The sequence below is a fragment of the Dromiciops gliroides genome, chromosome 1 (genome assembly GCF_019393635.1).
Source record: "Dromiciops gliroides isolate mDroGli1 chromosome 1, mDroGli1.pri, whole genome shotgun sequence".
NCBI lineage: Eukaryota > Metazoa > Chordata > Mammalia > Microbiotheria > Microbiotheriidae > Dromiciops > Dromiciops gliroides.
This window is the reverse complement of record NC_057861.1, coordinates 155960158-155974915: the sequence shown is the minus strand read 5'-3', so window position 1 is coordinate 155974915 and position 14758 is coordinate 155960158. Positions and strand designations below refer to the sequence as shown.

Genomic DNA, 14758 nt, shown 5'->3' with positions numbered 1-14758 from the left:
GTAAACCTTAAAACATTCTACAAATGGCTAATAATGCAATCTTCAGAGAAAGGGTCAGCCTCCTCTGGAACTTCCTCATCCTAATGAAACCACAGGTGATGTCCCTATCTCTATTCCCTTTACTATTATTACCTTAATGAAACAAACAAAATTGTAGAGTAAATGTCCAAAAAATAAAGTATACAAGTTAACTTGTTACTTATGCATTTTAGCCACTAATAATTCAATTTAATACAATAAATCCTTTAAAAGTGCATTTAGTGTGTACAAAAAAATGAAAGAAGAAAATGTGGGTGAGTTATGAGAAGAGAATGAAGGAAATCAGGTGAATAACCTGACTTGAAGTCTTTATCTATTAAATGTTAAAAGACCTATAGAAAGCCTTTAGTACATTGGATAGATAGATCCTCCACAAAAGATTTATGGAATATCATGGAAAAAAATTTACAGTGTGGTTATAGGGAAATGGGTAGCAAATTGAATACCTGAAGGGACACATTAATGAACTTTAGATCCAATGAAATATGGAAACATTTGCAAGTTACTGAACAAAAATGTGAGGATAAGAAATGCAAACATGATAGTTTTCCTTTGAGGAGCCAACATTCTTCTATCTTTTACAAACACCATTCATCCAATAGTAAGTTGAGGTACCAGAGGCCTCCTTAGTCAATATCTCAGACCCCAATTCAATCACTAATAATTCCACATTGTTTTGGGGAAAAATAAATGGAAAAATTTTAAAGATTGTCTTTGTGTTACATTAGATGTATTTCTTCTGAAAAAATACCAAAAAATGTTGCTAATTTTCTTTTCTGAAATTACTTGAATTTTTAAATCTTAATGTAATATAAGAAACTTCTTTCAAGGGTCTTTCAACCTAGACACCCAAACAATCAGAGACTGTTACACTAAGCAAACTAACTAAATCTTTTAATAAGTAACAAAGTCAAATTTGACTTGAGGAATAAGTGCTGTTGTTGCTTTTCTTTTTATAGCCTTATTAGTGACATGAAATAAAGGGCAGTTTGTATTACAAAAACATTCTTATAGGCTGTTAGAATAAAACATATAGTATCTCTAGAGTAAAAAATGAAATATAAAATTTATAGCATGGCTATATTAGGGTATTAAAAGCACAGACTTACAATGATTTCCCCCTTTCCCACCTCATCTCCAACAAAGAATGTGGCATTATAACTATTTATTGTTCTTTTTCTATTTTTGTCAAGTCAGAGATGCTGTAAACTCTGTGTGTGTGTGTGTGTGTGTGTGTGTGTGAGAGAGAGAGAGAGAGGGGGGGGAGGGAATGAGAGAGAGAGTATGCATGTATTGGAGAGAGAAATTTAAAAAATTACAAAAGTTCTAAGTTATAAAAGACCACAGCACCCATCTGGTTCAATTCATAGTGGAAAAAGAATCCTAACTATAAAATGTTCAACAATTGGTCAACCAGTTCTCTAAGGAAAGGAAGCCTAACACCTCTCGAGGTAGTCCATTCTACTTTTTGACAGTTCTAATTATTTTTTCCTCATCATGAAGGCAGACAGAAGAATAAAGGGAATATTAAATTATACATTCAAGGATCAGCTCAGAGGAAAAGGCCAACATAAGGGAACTGGGGGAGCACCATAATGAAGGAAGAAAAGGAAGCATAGAGAAATTTGGCAAATGAGTAGAGAACTTGAGTAATATGGTATGTTGTGGATGTTATAGTTGACAACAGAGCAGACAGGAAGAACTGATAACACACAAAAAAGGTCAGCAAAGGTTAGAATTAAGGGGTACACTTTGCAATGAAGAAGAAAAAGAAAGCAGAATATTTGATATAAACATGCATGTTTTAAGAACTTTCCCTAAGATACAGAGGAAATGAAACATAGAAAAAACTTCAACCCTTTTTCAGAGTATGAAAAGAATATATAAATAGTATCTGAACTTCATATGAAAGAAAATATAGTTTTATTAAGTATAAACTACTCCTCATTCCAAAGGATCCTAGATTGAATCAAACACATTTATAATTGTTTTAAAGTTAACAATGATTGTGGAAATCATAATCTGTTTTACCAATCACTTGGGCACCATAAGTTCAAAGAAGATTGTGAAAGAATACTTATTTATTTTTGTGATACAACTTTCTGTAAAAGGAAGGAAGGAAAGGAGGAGAGAAATAAGGAAGGAAGGAAGGAAGGAAGGAAGGAAGGAAGGAAGGAAGGAAGGAAGGAAGGAAGGAAGGTGGGAAATAAGACAAAGGAAAGAAATATAAGAAAAGAAAAATGAAAATTTGTGCTTACCATCATGATTAGGATTCCCTAGGGTCCATGGTTCATCTGAATCAAAATGAGTATCTCCTCCAATTCCTGGTCCAGGGAAGTAGGCATGTGCCAAAAAGCCTCCCTCTCCATCAAAGGGAGAACTGTCTCCATGAAAACCTGATGCGAAAATGATCGTTATGTCCACATCCCTTTTGCCATTTTCTAATTCACTGTAGGGAACTTCTTCAAATGTCAAGGGAGTTACATTCTGCCATACATCAAAGGCACGGCGAATAGCTTTACGTGTTTCAGGATCTCCTACTTTTGGAGTTACGTTCTTTATGCTGAAATTAGGAAAAGAAAAAAAATAAAGAAAAAAAACAAAATGAGTAGAAAGGCCTTGTTTCTTTTATTTTAATTCCTAGAGAAATCAGCCTAACAAATCATGACAACAAAACTTCACTTGATGGAGGGAACATAATCATATTTTTAAATGAAAGATAATGTATTAATCTCTACTTATAAGTGCTAAATCTCATCATAGTTTAGCTATTTGATTCTCAGCAGTGCAATATTTATCTGCCAAGTTTCTACCTGGGAAATTCTTCTTTGCAGAATACTTAACAGTTTAAAGAGTGGATCAGTGAACTACTTTGCCTCTTTAGCCACAAAAGGAAGTAAGCCCTGACAAGTGACCACATACCATCTTGATCAAATAGCTGTATCTGCTTCCAGCTGAAATCAAAATAGAAATTTCTTTGTTCTTATAAGTACTGTCAGAATAACATTGCACTGTGCCCATTAGACAGTTCTAAACAAGGTCTTAAAGACAGTTTTAGCCTTTTCTTTATCTTTAAACATTGTTTCCAAAGTAAATTCTTAATTTAAAACAAAAAAGAAATGCCTCAACCTTTTGATATTCTTTTGATATCTTATTAAGTACTTTGTACCCTCTTGCAAAAATGAACTAATATAGAAGAGGAGTCATTTATTGGAAAGATTCCATAATTACCTTGTCAAAAACAATTTCTTCTGAATTTTGTTAGCCCCAACTCTTAATTACAACATATACCTCCAAAAACCTTTACTTTGTTATTCATTACACCATATTTTAAGCTCTTTGTGAAATAGAAATAGTTGTGGGTGGGAGGAGGCAAACCTTCTTCAATAATATGTTACTTTGAGTAAAATGAATTTGGACTAATGATTTCATTGAAAGGGTTCTATGCAGCTATGCAGCTAGGTGGCACAGTGGATAAAGCACCAGCCCTAGATTCAGGGGGACCTATGTTCAAATCAGGCCCCAGACACTTGACACTTATTAGCTGTGTGACCTTGGGCTAGTTATTTAACCCTCATTGCCCAGCAAAAAAAAAAAAAAAAAAAGGTTCTAAATCTCATCATACAAAAAAGAAAAGTGAACACTAATCTCCTCTTGCCTTCAAGTCCTACTTACTCTGTAATTACCTTTGTGTTTCTGAATTCTTTGAATTCTCCTTAGCTCAAAGAACAGAGTGGACAATGACAACAAAGGCACACATACAGCATACTTGATTAAATTTTTAAAAGATATATTGATACCTTAAGATACTAAATGTTAAGTATACTGTCATTTTTCCTAGGATGAAATTTTATTTTATTGTTTTCCTGCTTAACTCAATACATTATAACACAAAAAAGTATCCTTTATGCAAACATGCTTAATCCTTAGGACAATGTGTCCATAACTAGGAATCATTTAATGTTTTTGGAATTGTGACATCAGAACATATATAGGCATTGTAGAGTTGGATGGAAACCAATAAAATACTTGTAAGGGTTTGGTGACAGAGCAGCCTAGTGGTATAATTTTCTACTCCAACAAAATTAATTGTCTATCATTTTGACATCTTTTTTTCTTGAACCTCTAGGACTACCAATACAGCATTTGACTACTGACTATATCATTCCTTCTCACATTCCCTCCTTGCTTGTTTTAAGACTCTTTTCATCTCTTTAGTACTTTTTAAAAAGTTTTCCTTCTCTAAGCATTTTTGTCTTCTTTAGTGGCTCTTATCTTCTATCTAACTCCTAAGGTTTAGGGTACATTCAAGGTTTTTCCCTGGTTCTCTTTTATATTTTCTGACTACATTCTCCCTTTTGGCAATCTTCTATAGTCTCATTACTTTAGCTATTTCTTCTATCATGCACAAATTTATTTTAAGTCTATTCATCGTTGATGTTTGCTACTATCTCTGTTGCCCTGCCTGATGAGGTATAGCACAATGGACAGAACACCAGCATTTTAGTCAGGAAGACATGAGTTCAAATATTTCCTCAGATATTTACTATTGGAGTTCATCATCTAACTTCTCAAGGCTTCATTTTCCTCTTCTTTAAAATGAGGAAGTCAACACTTGATGACTTCTAAGGTCCCTTCCAATACTAAATCTATGTGCCTACAAGTTTCCAAGTCAAGACTTAACCCCATGAATCCTAGTTTTCTTATCAGTAAAATAAAGAGATCCAGCTAAATGAATTCTGTCATTCCTTCCAGCTCTAGATTTATCATTCTAAGATTTCTCTGGAAATTTAAAGTAATACACTGAATGACATTTTTATCTGGCAGTCTGGTCCATTTCTTCCTTATATTTACCCCCCCCACACACCCTCAAAATCCTAAAATTGTAAGGACAATTATAGGATTTCTTTTTTAAAATAGTAAAGTAAAATTATAATTTTTAATTTTAATGTAGATTCACCTTGAAATCAAGGTAATAAAGTAATTTATATTCATATTTCACTGATTGTAAAGGTAATTCTAGGGAACATGCCTGGTTTGACAGGTATATACTATGATATGCAATCTGTTTACTATTAAATGAACAAAATCTTTAATTAAAAAAAACATTTTACTTAAACTTTCTTCAAATGAATTTATATTAAAGAATGTAGTATTGATAAATATAAAACTCATAATGCTTACAAAATCATTGTTTATAATCCTTATAAGATGATACAATAACAACTCCATTTGTATATTAATTTGCAGTTCAACCCCATTACTGATACAGGTGAGGGCTACCAAGTGGCAGAATACAATTATTTAATATTAGGTAATGTTTAGTTGCAACATGAATAAGTAAAGGTGGGACCAAATCATTGTCTATTGGGGTTCTATTATTAAATACATAGTAATTGTTGTTCTCCTTTCTTTTTTTTAAATGACAGATTTTAAGCAATTACAAAATGTTTATCTCTATTATCTGAAGCCATAAAAAGGAAGTACAGTAGAAACCACTGCTTTTATATAGAGTTCTACAAGTGCTAGAATTCTGATCCCAAATATTCTATTTGAAAATAAGAAATGTAAAAATGAGGGGTTTTCCTATATTTTTATCAGTACTCAGGAAAACTGCAAGTTAACATTGATGAAAAATGCACATTGAATTAAATAGGTAGAGATAAAGTTTTGACAAAGAAAAAGGTTTTTTTTCTATTTAAGAGCAATATAGAAAATAATCAGATTAATCAAAAACCCCAAATAAATTGTACTACAGAGATACTAAACTTTCATTTATATGCAAGGACATTATTGCTAATTACATGCAAGAAACTAATGTCTTTGCAATATATTTTTTTTCTGCTTCACATCAAGCGAATTCATAGCTACTAATTACGTTTAACAATCTTCACTAAACTATAATACTAGTCCTAAAATGGTGTTCTTCAAATGTTTGGGTCATGTCATGCCCCAATGTGTGTATAATTAATCAAAGAGTGGGAAAATGTGTTGCATCCCATTTTCTCTGTTATAGCCACTATTATGACATAATTTGTGACATAAATCTAACACAACCACATATTACTATCTCCTAACACTCCTCCCTTCTTCTCCCTGCCTTCCCTATGCAGGATACCATTCTTTCCCCAGCTGAGCCCACTGTCTGCCTCTCTGGATAATAATTATTTTTCATTTTTCTTTAAGAATGAACCATAACTTTGTGAATAACATTGTTTTCTGGAAGACAGCTAATTAGGAATAGAAATACAGAAAAGTTAAATCATAGAATCTATGTCTTGGATGGAATTTTGAAGATCATCTTTTCCATTTTATAGATGAGAAAACAGTGCCAAAATTGTGAATTAACTTGTTTCTCCAGGGTTGTATCCAGGATCTAAAAACTAACTTATCTATTGATTACAAGTTCACTATTCACTACAGTAATTTTGCAAAATCAAGAAATCACACAGCTTTTTATCCTTTAAAAACAGTATATTGTGGTAAAAATTATTTGTGGTAAAGAAGTTTTAGCTGAATCACTTGAGATATTGTGTATGCTACTGAAGCGGCTTTTGAAGGACCTCCTTTTTTGGGGAGGAGAATGTGAGGAACTTCCAGTACACAAACTTAAAAGTGAGGACAGAAACGGAAGTTCTTGCTCTCTGGCTGCTAAACTTAGCTGTGGTGGCACGCGCTGGTGAGAGGAGTTGAGAAACACGTGGTTGGTGTTTGGCTTTGGGTGTGCTGGTTCTCAGCCTGGTGGGCAGTTTGGGATTCAGTGAGTTTTATAAAGGAAAATAGACTAAGCTTAGATCTAAGATTATTCATTTGTATTTCTCCTTCCTTATTTCCCTAACTGGTTTCAACTCTCATTATCTAATTAATTCCTAAGTAACAAAATAAAAAACTGATCCATCATAGATTAAATCCCAGTGGCTCCTTTTTCTTAAGGAAAGTTAAAGGGGGAGATTAATGCTCCGTATATCCAATTTTGAATCTCACAATATCTAATTGAATGCTATTCATTTATTAAGTGGCTATAATGAATGGCCTAGACTTTGGACTGGTAATAATAATGTTAATAATATAATAATGCTTTAGGATTGCAAAACACTACATGTGTCATATCATTTGATCATCATCTATGAGACATAGATGTCATTATTATTCCCATTTTATAGATGAGGAAAATGAACTTGAGAGAGATTAGGTAACTTGCGCAGAATCACACAAAGTAAGAGTCTGAGGCAGGATTCAAAGTCTTGCTGCAACTTTCTAAAAGAAAAAAACTGTATAAAGTAGTCAGAAATTAGTCATAAAGATTTCAGAGGTAATGCTTATACATTTTTACAAATTCATATATATGTATATATAATTCATATACTATATATATGTATTTAGAGAACAGGTAATAATCACAAAATGGCATTTAAATATTTGTTTACCTATAAGCAAATATCCATGGCCTTTTAGACTACAGACCAGATATTTTCCAAGCACCTAGCATTTCAGAGAAGCTTGAATGATTTATAGCAGCAGTTTTAGGTACACATCCATTTAGGTAGTAGTCACAGAGCACCCCATTTCTCATTTTGTTCTGTACCCTCTGAAATTTATATGTGGAGTTCTCTTTGAAGTCAATAGGATCTCCATGCTCAATCAACTATATTGGTGCAAAAAGCAAGATGAAAAATGGTCCTGTGATGGAAATCATTATTCATTAGCAACCTCTATGCTCCTCTGCTATTGGCATAACATATTCTTATGTTATGTGCACATAATACTAGCTTGCAAACTGTGTATTCTGTATGCACAGTACCTTTTTATTGAATACAAAACACTCTGAAAAGTAATTATTCGGTAAAATGTGGAGTAAAGGAGACTTTTTAAAAGAATTTTAAAATGCATTCTTTAATATCAATTTGAACCCTAGGTACACACTATTGGTTGCATAGGGCTTTGTTTTATAATGTAAATTCTGTGGACAAGAAAAAGGTCAAAACTTAAAAACTTGTAGATAATTTAAAGAATTAAAAATTATGTGCAACCTGAAAACAAATATAAATAAAATTATATTTAATGTGATAATGATAATCAGTAAGCTCTTGTCACTGTAGCAACAGGAAAAACAATACAAGTCATCCAAATGGTGGAAGAAATATAATGGTGAATATACCAAAAGTGAAGCAATGAAAGATACCTCATATAAAGAGTAGCAGAACTAAATTATAAAGATTCATGTCAAAGATCAATCAAACAACCAATATTTGTCAGGTGCCTAGTATAGCCAAGGCACTATGTGAGAGACTAAGGTGGTTTTAAAGAAACTCTGAAGGCATGCTGACCAATTAACAGGTATGTTTTGCAGGGAATATACAAAATGGACTCTCCGTTCCCTGTCAACTCTGAAAATCTGATTAAGTGAAGTTTATTATATAGTTCTAATCTTCTAGGAACTTACAACTTAATTGAAGACATTGCATATATGTTAAAAAATGAATCTACTTTTCTTGAAGGGAATTCTTAACTTAATTTTATCAATGATCCCAAGTAGAGGACGTTTTTGGTCTAACAACTGGAAATATAAAAATACAACTTCATAGTTCACAATTATGTAGTGGTTTAAGGTTTACAAAGCACTTTTCTCACAAAACATTTTGATGTTAGATAGTACATGCATGAATCCAGGTTTAAAGATGTGGAAACAGGCTCAAGGGGGCTAAATAGTGTACTCAGGGTCATTCGACTAACATTGCATCTTTATGGGATATATAGTAGACCTGTAATTTCATTATTCTTGGGAACTTCTAAGAAAGGAAATTCATGGTATCAAATGGGGTGCCAACCTTTTGTGTAATATAGTCTTTTTTTGTTTTGTTTTGTTTTTTTTAGTGAGGCAATTGGGGTTAAGTGACTTGCCAGGGTCACATAGTTAGTAAGTGTTAAGTGTCTGAGGCCGGATTTGAACTCAGGTACTCCTGAATCCAGGGCTGGTGCTCTATCCACTGCGCCACCTGGCCGCCCCCCTTGTGTAATATAGTCTTAATCACTTAGAGGGGTCAGAACCAAGATGGCACAGAAGAGACAGGGATTTGCCTGAGCTCTCATAAATTTTCCTCCAAATAACTGTAAATAATGACTAAAAATAAATTTTGGAGCAGCAGAACTCAGAAAAGGCTGGGGTCAAACAATTTCCCAGTCAAAGACAATTTATAAGGATAGTATGAAAGATTTGTTTCACCAGGATGAGAGTGGAGTGCAGGCTGCATCTTGGGAAAGCAGCAGCAGGCCTTTGGAGCAACTGAATCAGCAGCTACAGTGGTGGCTTCTGGACTACTCAGCCCAAAGAGGGTAGAAAGATCTTATACATGGTCAGAAGGAGAATAAAGAGGTGCTTTAGCTGCCAGGGAGTGCAGTATTTTGTTCCATTCCCTAGGGCAAAGAAGAACACTAGCACACAAGGGTAAAAAAGAGTGCTTGTGGTCACTTACAGACCAGAGCATGGGCCAAGACAGTAGGTAAACTCCTCTCCTTAGATCAGACCATTTGGGAAGAACTGAAAACTCACAGATACTCCAAACTAGTTCTTAAAAGAGCTGTACAAAAAACCTGAAGCTTGGGACAGTGTCCCCTTTATCCTGAGAATAGAGTCCAACTTTAACATATAAAGTTATAATTCAAAAATAGGTTGGAAAAATGAGCAAACAACAACAAAAAGTACCTGACCATTTAAATTTACTATTGTTACGGGGAATATATAAAAAAAAAAAACTCAGAAGAAAACAAAATCAAAACTGCTACATCTAAAACTTCAAAGAAAAATGTGACTTGGTGTCAGGCCCTAGAAGAGCTTTAAAAGTATTTTTAAAATCAAATAAGAGAGGTAGAAGAAAAATTATGAGAAGAAATTAAAGTGATGCAAGAAAATCTTGAAAAAAGAGTCAATAGCTTGGTAAAGTTGGCACAAAAATGCTGAAGAAAATAACACCATAAAAAAAAAGAATAGGCCAAATGAGAGAGGGGAAAAAAGAGGCACAAAAATCCACTGAAGAGAAGAATGCCTTAAAAAGCAGAATTGGACACATGGAAAAGTATGCACAAAAATTCACTGAAGAAAAGAACTCCTTAAAAAGTTAAAGTGACGGGGCAGCTGGTGGCGCAGTGGATAGAGCACCGGCCCTGGAGTCAGGGGTACCTGAGTTCAAATCCAGCTTCAGACACTGAACGCTTATTAGCTGTGTGACCCTGGGCAAGTCACTTAACCTCAATTGCCTCACTAAAAAAAAAAAAAAATTAAAGTGACCAAATAAAAAAAGAGGTACGAAAGTTCACAGCAGAAAACAATTCCTTAAAAATTAGAATTGGATAAGTGGAATCTAATGACTCTGTAAGACATCAAGAAACTAATAAAACAAAATAAAAAGAAGAAAAAAATAGAAGAAAATGTGAAATATGTCATTAAAAAACTACTGACCTGGAAAATCAATCAAGGAGCTAAAATTTATGACTTATTGTCTACCTAAAACCCATGATAACAAAAAAGAACTTGAACATGATCTTTCAGGAAAATCAAAGAAAACTTGCTCTGATATTCTAGAATTAGAGGGTAAAATAAAAATCTTCTTTAGATGAAAGGTAATGTCCCTCTCCAGAGAAAAAAATGGTATGGTATGAATGAAGATTTAAGTATACTTTTTATGCTTTATTTTTCTTGGTATTTTTTTCTTCTTGGACTGTGTTTTCTTTTGCAACATGACTAATATAGCAATATGTTAAGCATGCCTTCACATCTATAACCTATATCAAAATATTTGCTTTCTCAATAAGATTGAAGATGAGGGAAAGAGAGAATTTGGAATTCAATTTTTAAAAAATGAATGTTATTTTTATATGAAATTGGGAAAAATAAAATACTAAATAGATATATTTTTATTTAAAAAGAATCAGTGCATTGAGAGATTAAGTGACTTGCCCAAGGTACATGTCAGAGAAAGAACTTGAATCCAAGTACTTCTTCATCTTGATTTTTTTATAGAACAAAAATTATTATAGGGTGTTTATAAATGTCAATTTAATTCAATTCAATCCAATTACCATTTCTTAAGTTCCTACTGAGGACAGAACAGGTTAGTAAAGATATAGAACACATAGATAAAATAACTATCTGTGATAGATGAATTAGAGATGTACAAAATAAAGTGTCATGTAAAATCCAAGGTTGGAATATGTCACTACCTGCAGGGAGTGAACAAATTAAAGGCAATAGCATACTGTCTAGCTAGTCTTGTGGAAGATAAGTGCTATCAAATATATTCTATAATGAAGTGATGGACAGATGCTGGGAAATTTCTTGGTTAAGAAGCATCTGAGTTGCCCTTTAAGGAATGGATCAGAATATTTTTTAGAAAGGGATTCTCTCATTTATTTGAAAAAAACCTGTTATTGGATAATATGCCATTTGACACATTTATTTTGTTCTTTCATGAAAATAGGGACCTGACTTGTCTCCATTTTGTACCTCTCCTAATAGCAAGTACAGTGCTCTATGTATACACAGTAGATACCTAATAAAAGTTTGTTGAATTAACTTACTGAATTCCATTCTGATGCCTTTAGAAAAATTGTAACTAATCATGTATGAAATCAGTTATTCTGTGGTAAATTAACATGTAAGTACTATAGGAAGGAGAATTGCATAGTAGATAGAGTGCTAGACTTGGAGTCTGGTAGCTCTGAATAAGAATCCTGACTCATAAACACGTTAGTATGTACTTTAAGGCAAGTCACTTAACCTCTCAGCCTCAGTTTCATCATTGTAAAGTTGGGATAATAATACCACCTACCTCAAATGTCTTTATGCGGATAAAATCAAAGTTTTGTAAAATATAATTGTAAATCACTTTGCAAACCTTAAATAATTGTGTACATATTAGACATTAGTATTAATCAATGCTGTCTGAACATAAGGAACTATTGCACTTCTAATTTTGAAGGGTACCACAATCATATTTACATTTCTCAAGTTCAATCCATGGAAAAATAAAGGAAAAATGTTTAAAATTCACAAAGGTGGGACTGTAAGAAAGGATTTGAATTAACTGCTTGGATAATATATGTCATAGTTTTCATCATGTGATCCAAAACTGTTTTGAGAAGCATGAAGCTGGAAGAGTATTATCCTAACAAAAATGTACAATGGCAGCTATCACAGGAAAACCAATAAATGTGCAGAGTCATGACAGTTTCTAGTTCTCTTTCTTAAAAATAGTGCAAATTGAAGTATATGAAGGGGGTTATAATTTTTCCCAATTTTTCATAGATCTTTAGTCAGTCAATCAATAAACATGTCTTAAATGCCAGTGTACCAGGTACCATACTAAATGCTGAGAATACAAAGAAAGGAAAAAGAAAGTTCCTTCTTTTAAAGATCTTCCAGTCTAATGGAGGAGACAACATGAAAATAAGAAAAGGTGATGACCCATATCAGCAAAGGAAATTTCCTTATCCAGGAGATGCCTACATCAATGAAATGGACAATCTGGTCCTTATCTTTCTTCTCACCCTCTACCAATCTGACATTTGACACCACCAAACAGGTAAACACTTAATGACTAAGCCCATTGAACCATCAGTCCCATCCCTACTTGACAACTCAGTAGTTTTGAACATGCTTTATCAGTCTTTCCTCTTAAAGACTCTTCTCTATATGCTTTTGTGACAGTGAGTTCTCCTGCTTACTTTTTTCACATTTCCTTCTATTTCTTCTCAGACTTCTTTGATAAATTATCATCATTGATGACTAATTTTATAGTTGTACCCCAGGGCTGTGTGGCCCATCTTATCCTCCCTCTATCCTCTAGGCAATCTTCTTGATGATTTCATCAGCTTATATAGGTTCAATTATCAAGAATATGACTCCCAAATCTACATAATCTAGTCCTTTTGTTTCCTTCTTTTTTTGAATTCTTTTATTTTTTAATTTTTTCCATGTAAACATTTTATTCTTTTCCAGTTACATTTAGAGATAGTTTTCAACATTTATTTTTATAACATTTCTAGTTTCAAATTTTTCTCCCTCCCTCCCCTTCCCCTTTCCTCCACAAGACAGCAAGTAATCTGATAAAGGTTATATAAGTACAATCACAATAGACATATTTCTGCATTAGACATGTTATGAGAGAAGAATCAGAGAAAAATGGAAAACCTCAAATAAGTACAACAACAAAAACAATAGAAATAGTACGATTTGATTTGCATCCAGATTCAACAGTTCTTTTTTTTTTCTGGATTTGGAGAGCATTTTCCATCATGAATCCTTTGGAATTATCTTGGACCACTGTATTGCTGAGAAGAATCAAGTCTATCACCGTTGATCAACACACAATGTTGTTGATACTGTGTACAATGTTCTCCTGGTTCTGCTCATCTCACTCTTCATCAGTTCATGAAAGTTCTTCCAGGTTTCTCTGAAATCTGTCTGCTCATCATTTCTTATAGCACAATAGTATTCCATTACATTCATATACCACAACTTGTTCAGCCATTCCCCAATTGATGAGCATCCCCTCAATTTCCAATTCCTTGCCACCACAAAAAGGGCAGCTATAAATATTTTTGTACATGTGGGTCCTTTTTCCTTTTTTATGATCTCTTTGGGGAAAAGACCTAATAGTGGTATTTCTGGGTCAAAGGGTATGCACAGCTTTATACCCCTTTGGCATAGTTTCAAACTGTTCTCCAGAATGATTGAATCAGTTGTTCACAGCTGCAGCAACAATGCATTGATGTTCCAATTTTTTCCACAGCTTCTCCAATATTTATTATTTTCCTTTTTTGTCATATTAGCCAATCTGATAGGTGTCAGATGGTTCTTCAGAATTGTTTTAATTTGAATGTCTCTAATCAATAGTTATTTAGAGAATTTTTTTCATATGATTATATATAGTTTTGGTTTCTTTGTCTGAAAACTGCCTGTTCATATCCTTTTACCATTTCTCAATTGGGGAATGACTTGGATTCTTATAAATTTGATTTAGTTCTTGATATATTTTAGAAATGAGGCCTTTATCAGAAGTACTGGCCATAAAAATTGTTTCCCAGCTTTCTGTCTCCCTTCTAATTTTGGATGCATTGCTTCTGTTTGTACAAAAACTTTTCAATTTAATGTAATCAAAATCATCCATTTTGCAGTTCATTATATTCTCTATTTCTTGTTTGGTCATAAACTGTTCTCCTTTCCAAAGACCTGAGAGGTAAACTATTCCTTCCTCTCCTAATTTACCTATGGTATCACCTTTTATGTATAAATCATGTACCCATTTTGACCTTATTTTAGTATAAGTTGTAAGATGTTGGTCTATGCCTAGTTTCTGCTATACTCTCTTCCAGTTTTCACAGCAGTTTTTGTCAAATACTGAGTTCCTATCTCAGAAGCTGGAGTCTTTGGTTTTATCAAACAGTACATTACTAAAGTCATTTACTACTGTGTCTCCTGTGCCTAACCTATTCCATTGATCCTCCACTCTATTTCTTAGCCAGTGCCAGATAGTTTTAATGGCTGCTGCTTTATAGTAAAGCTTCAGATTTGGTACAGCTAGCCCACCTTCCTGTGCATTGTTTTCATTGTTTCCTTCTTAAACCTTAAACTCTAAGCGTTCATCACCAAATTCCAGCTGGAAATATCCTCCTAGATGTGCTGTAAGCATTGTAAGTCAGTGAAATTGATTTGGCTGGTGCA

At 33.4% G+C, this 14758-nt stretch overlaps 1 protein-coding gene across 1 annotated transcript in view; it reads right to left on the bottom strand.

Moving 5' to 3' along the window:
* The window catches only part of MMP16 (matrix metallopeptidase 16), a 387096-nt gene that overhangs the window by 185896 nt on the left and 186442 nt on the right, over positions 1 to 14758 (bottom strand). Inside the window, exon 4 of the mRNA XM_043962815.1 lies at positions 2298 to 2602. Within this exon, the coding sequence (XP_043818750.1) occupies positions 2298 to 2602 (305 nt within the window). The remainder of the gene's footprint in view (positions 1 to 2297; positions 2603 to 14758) is intronic.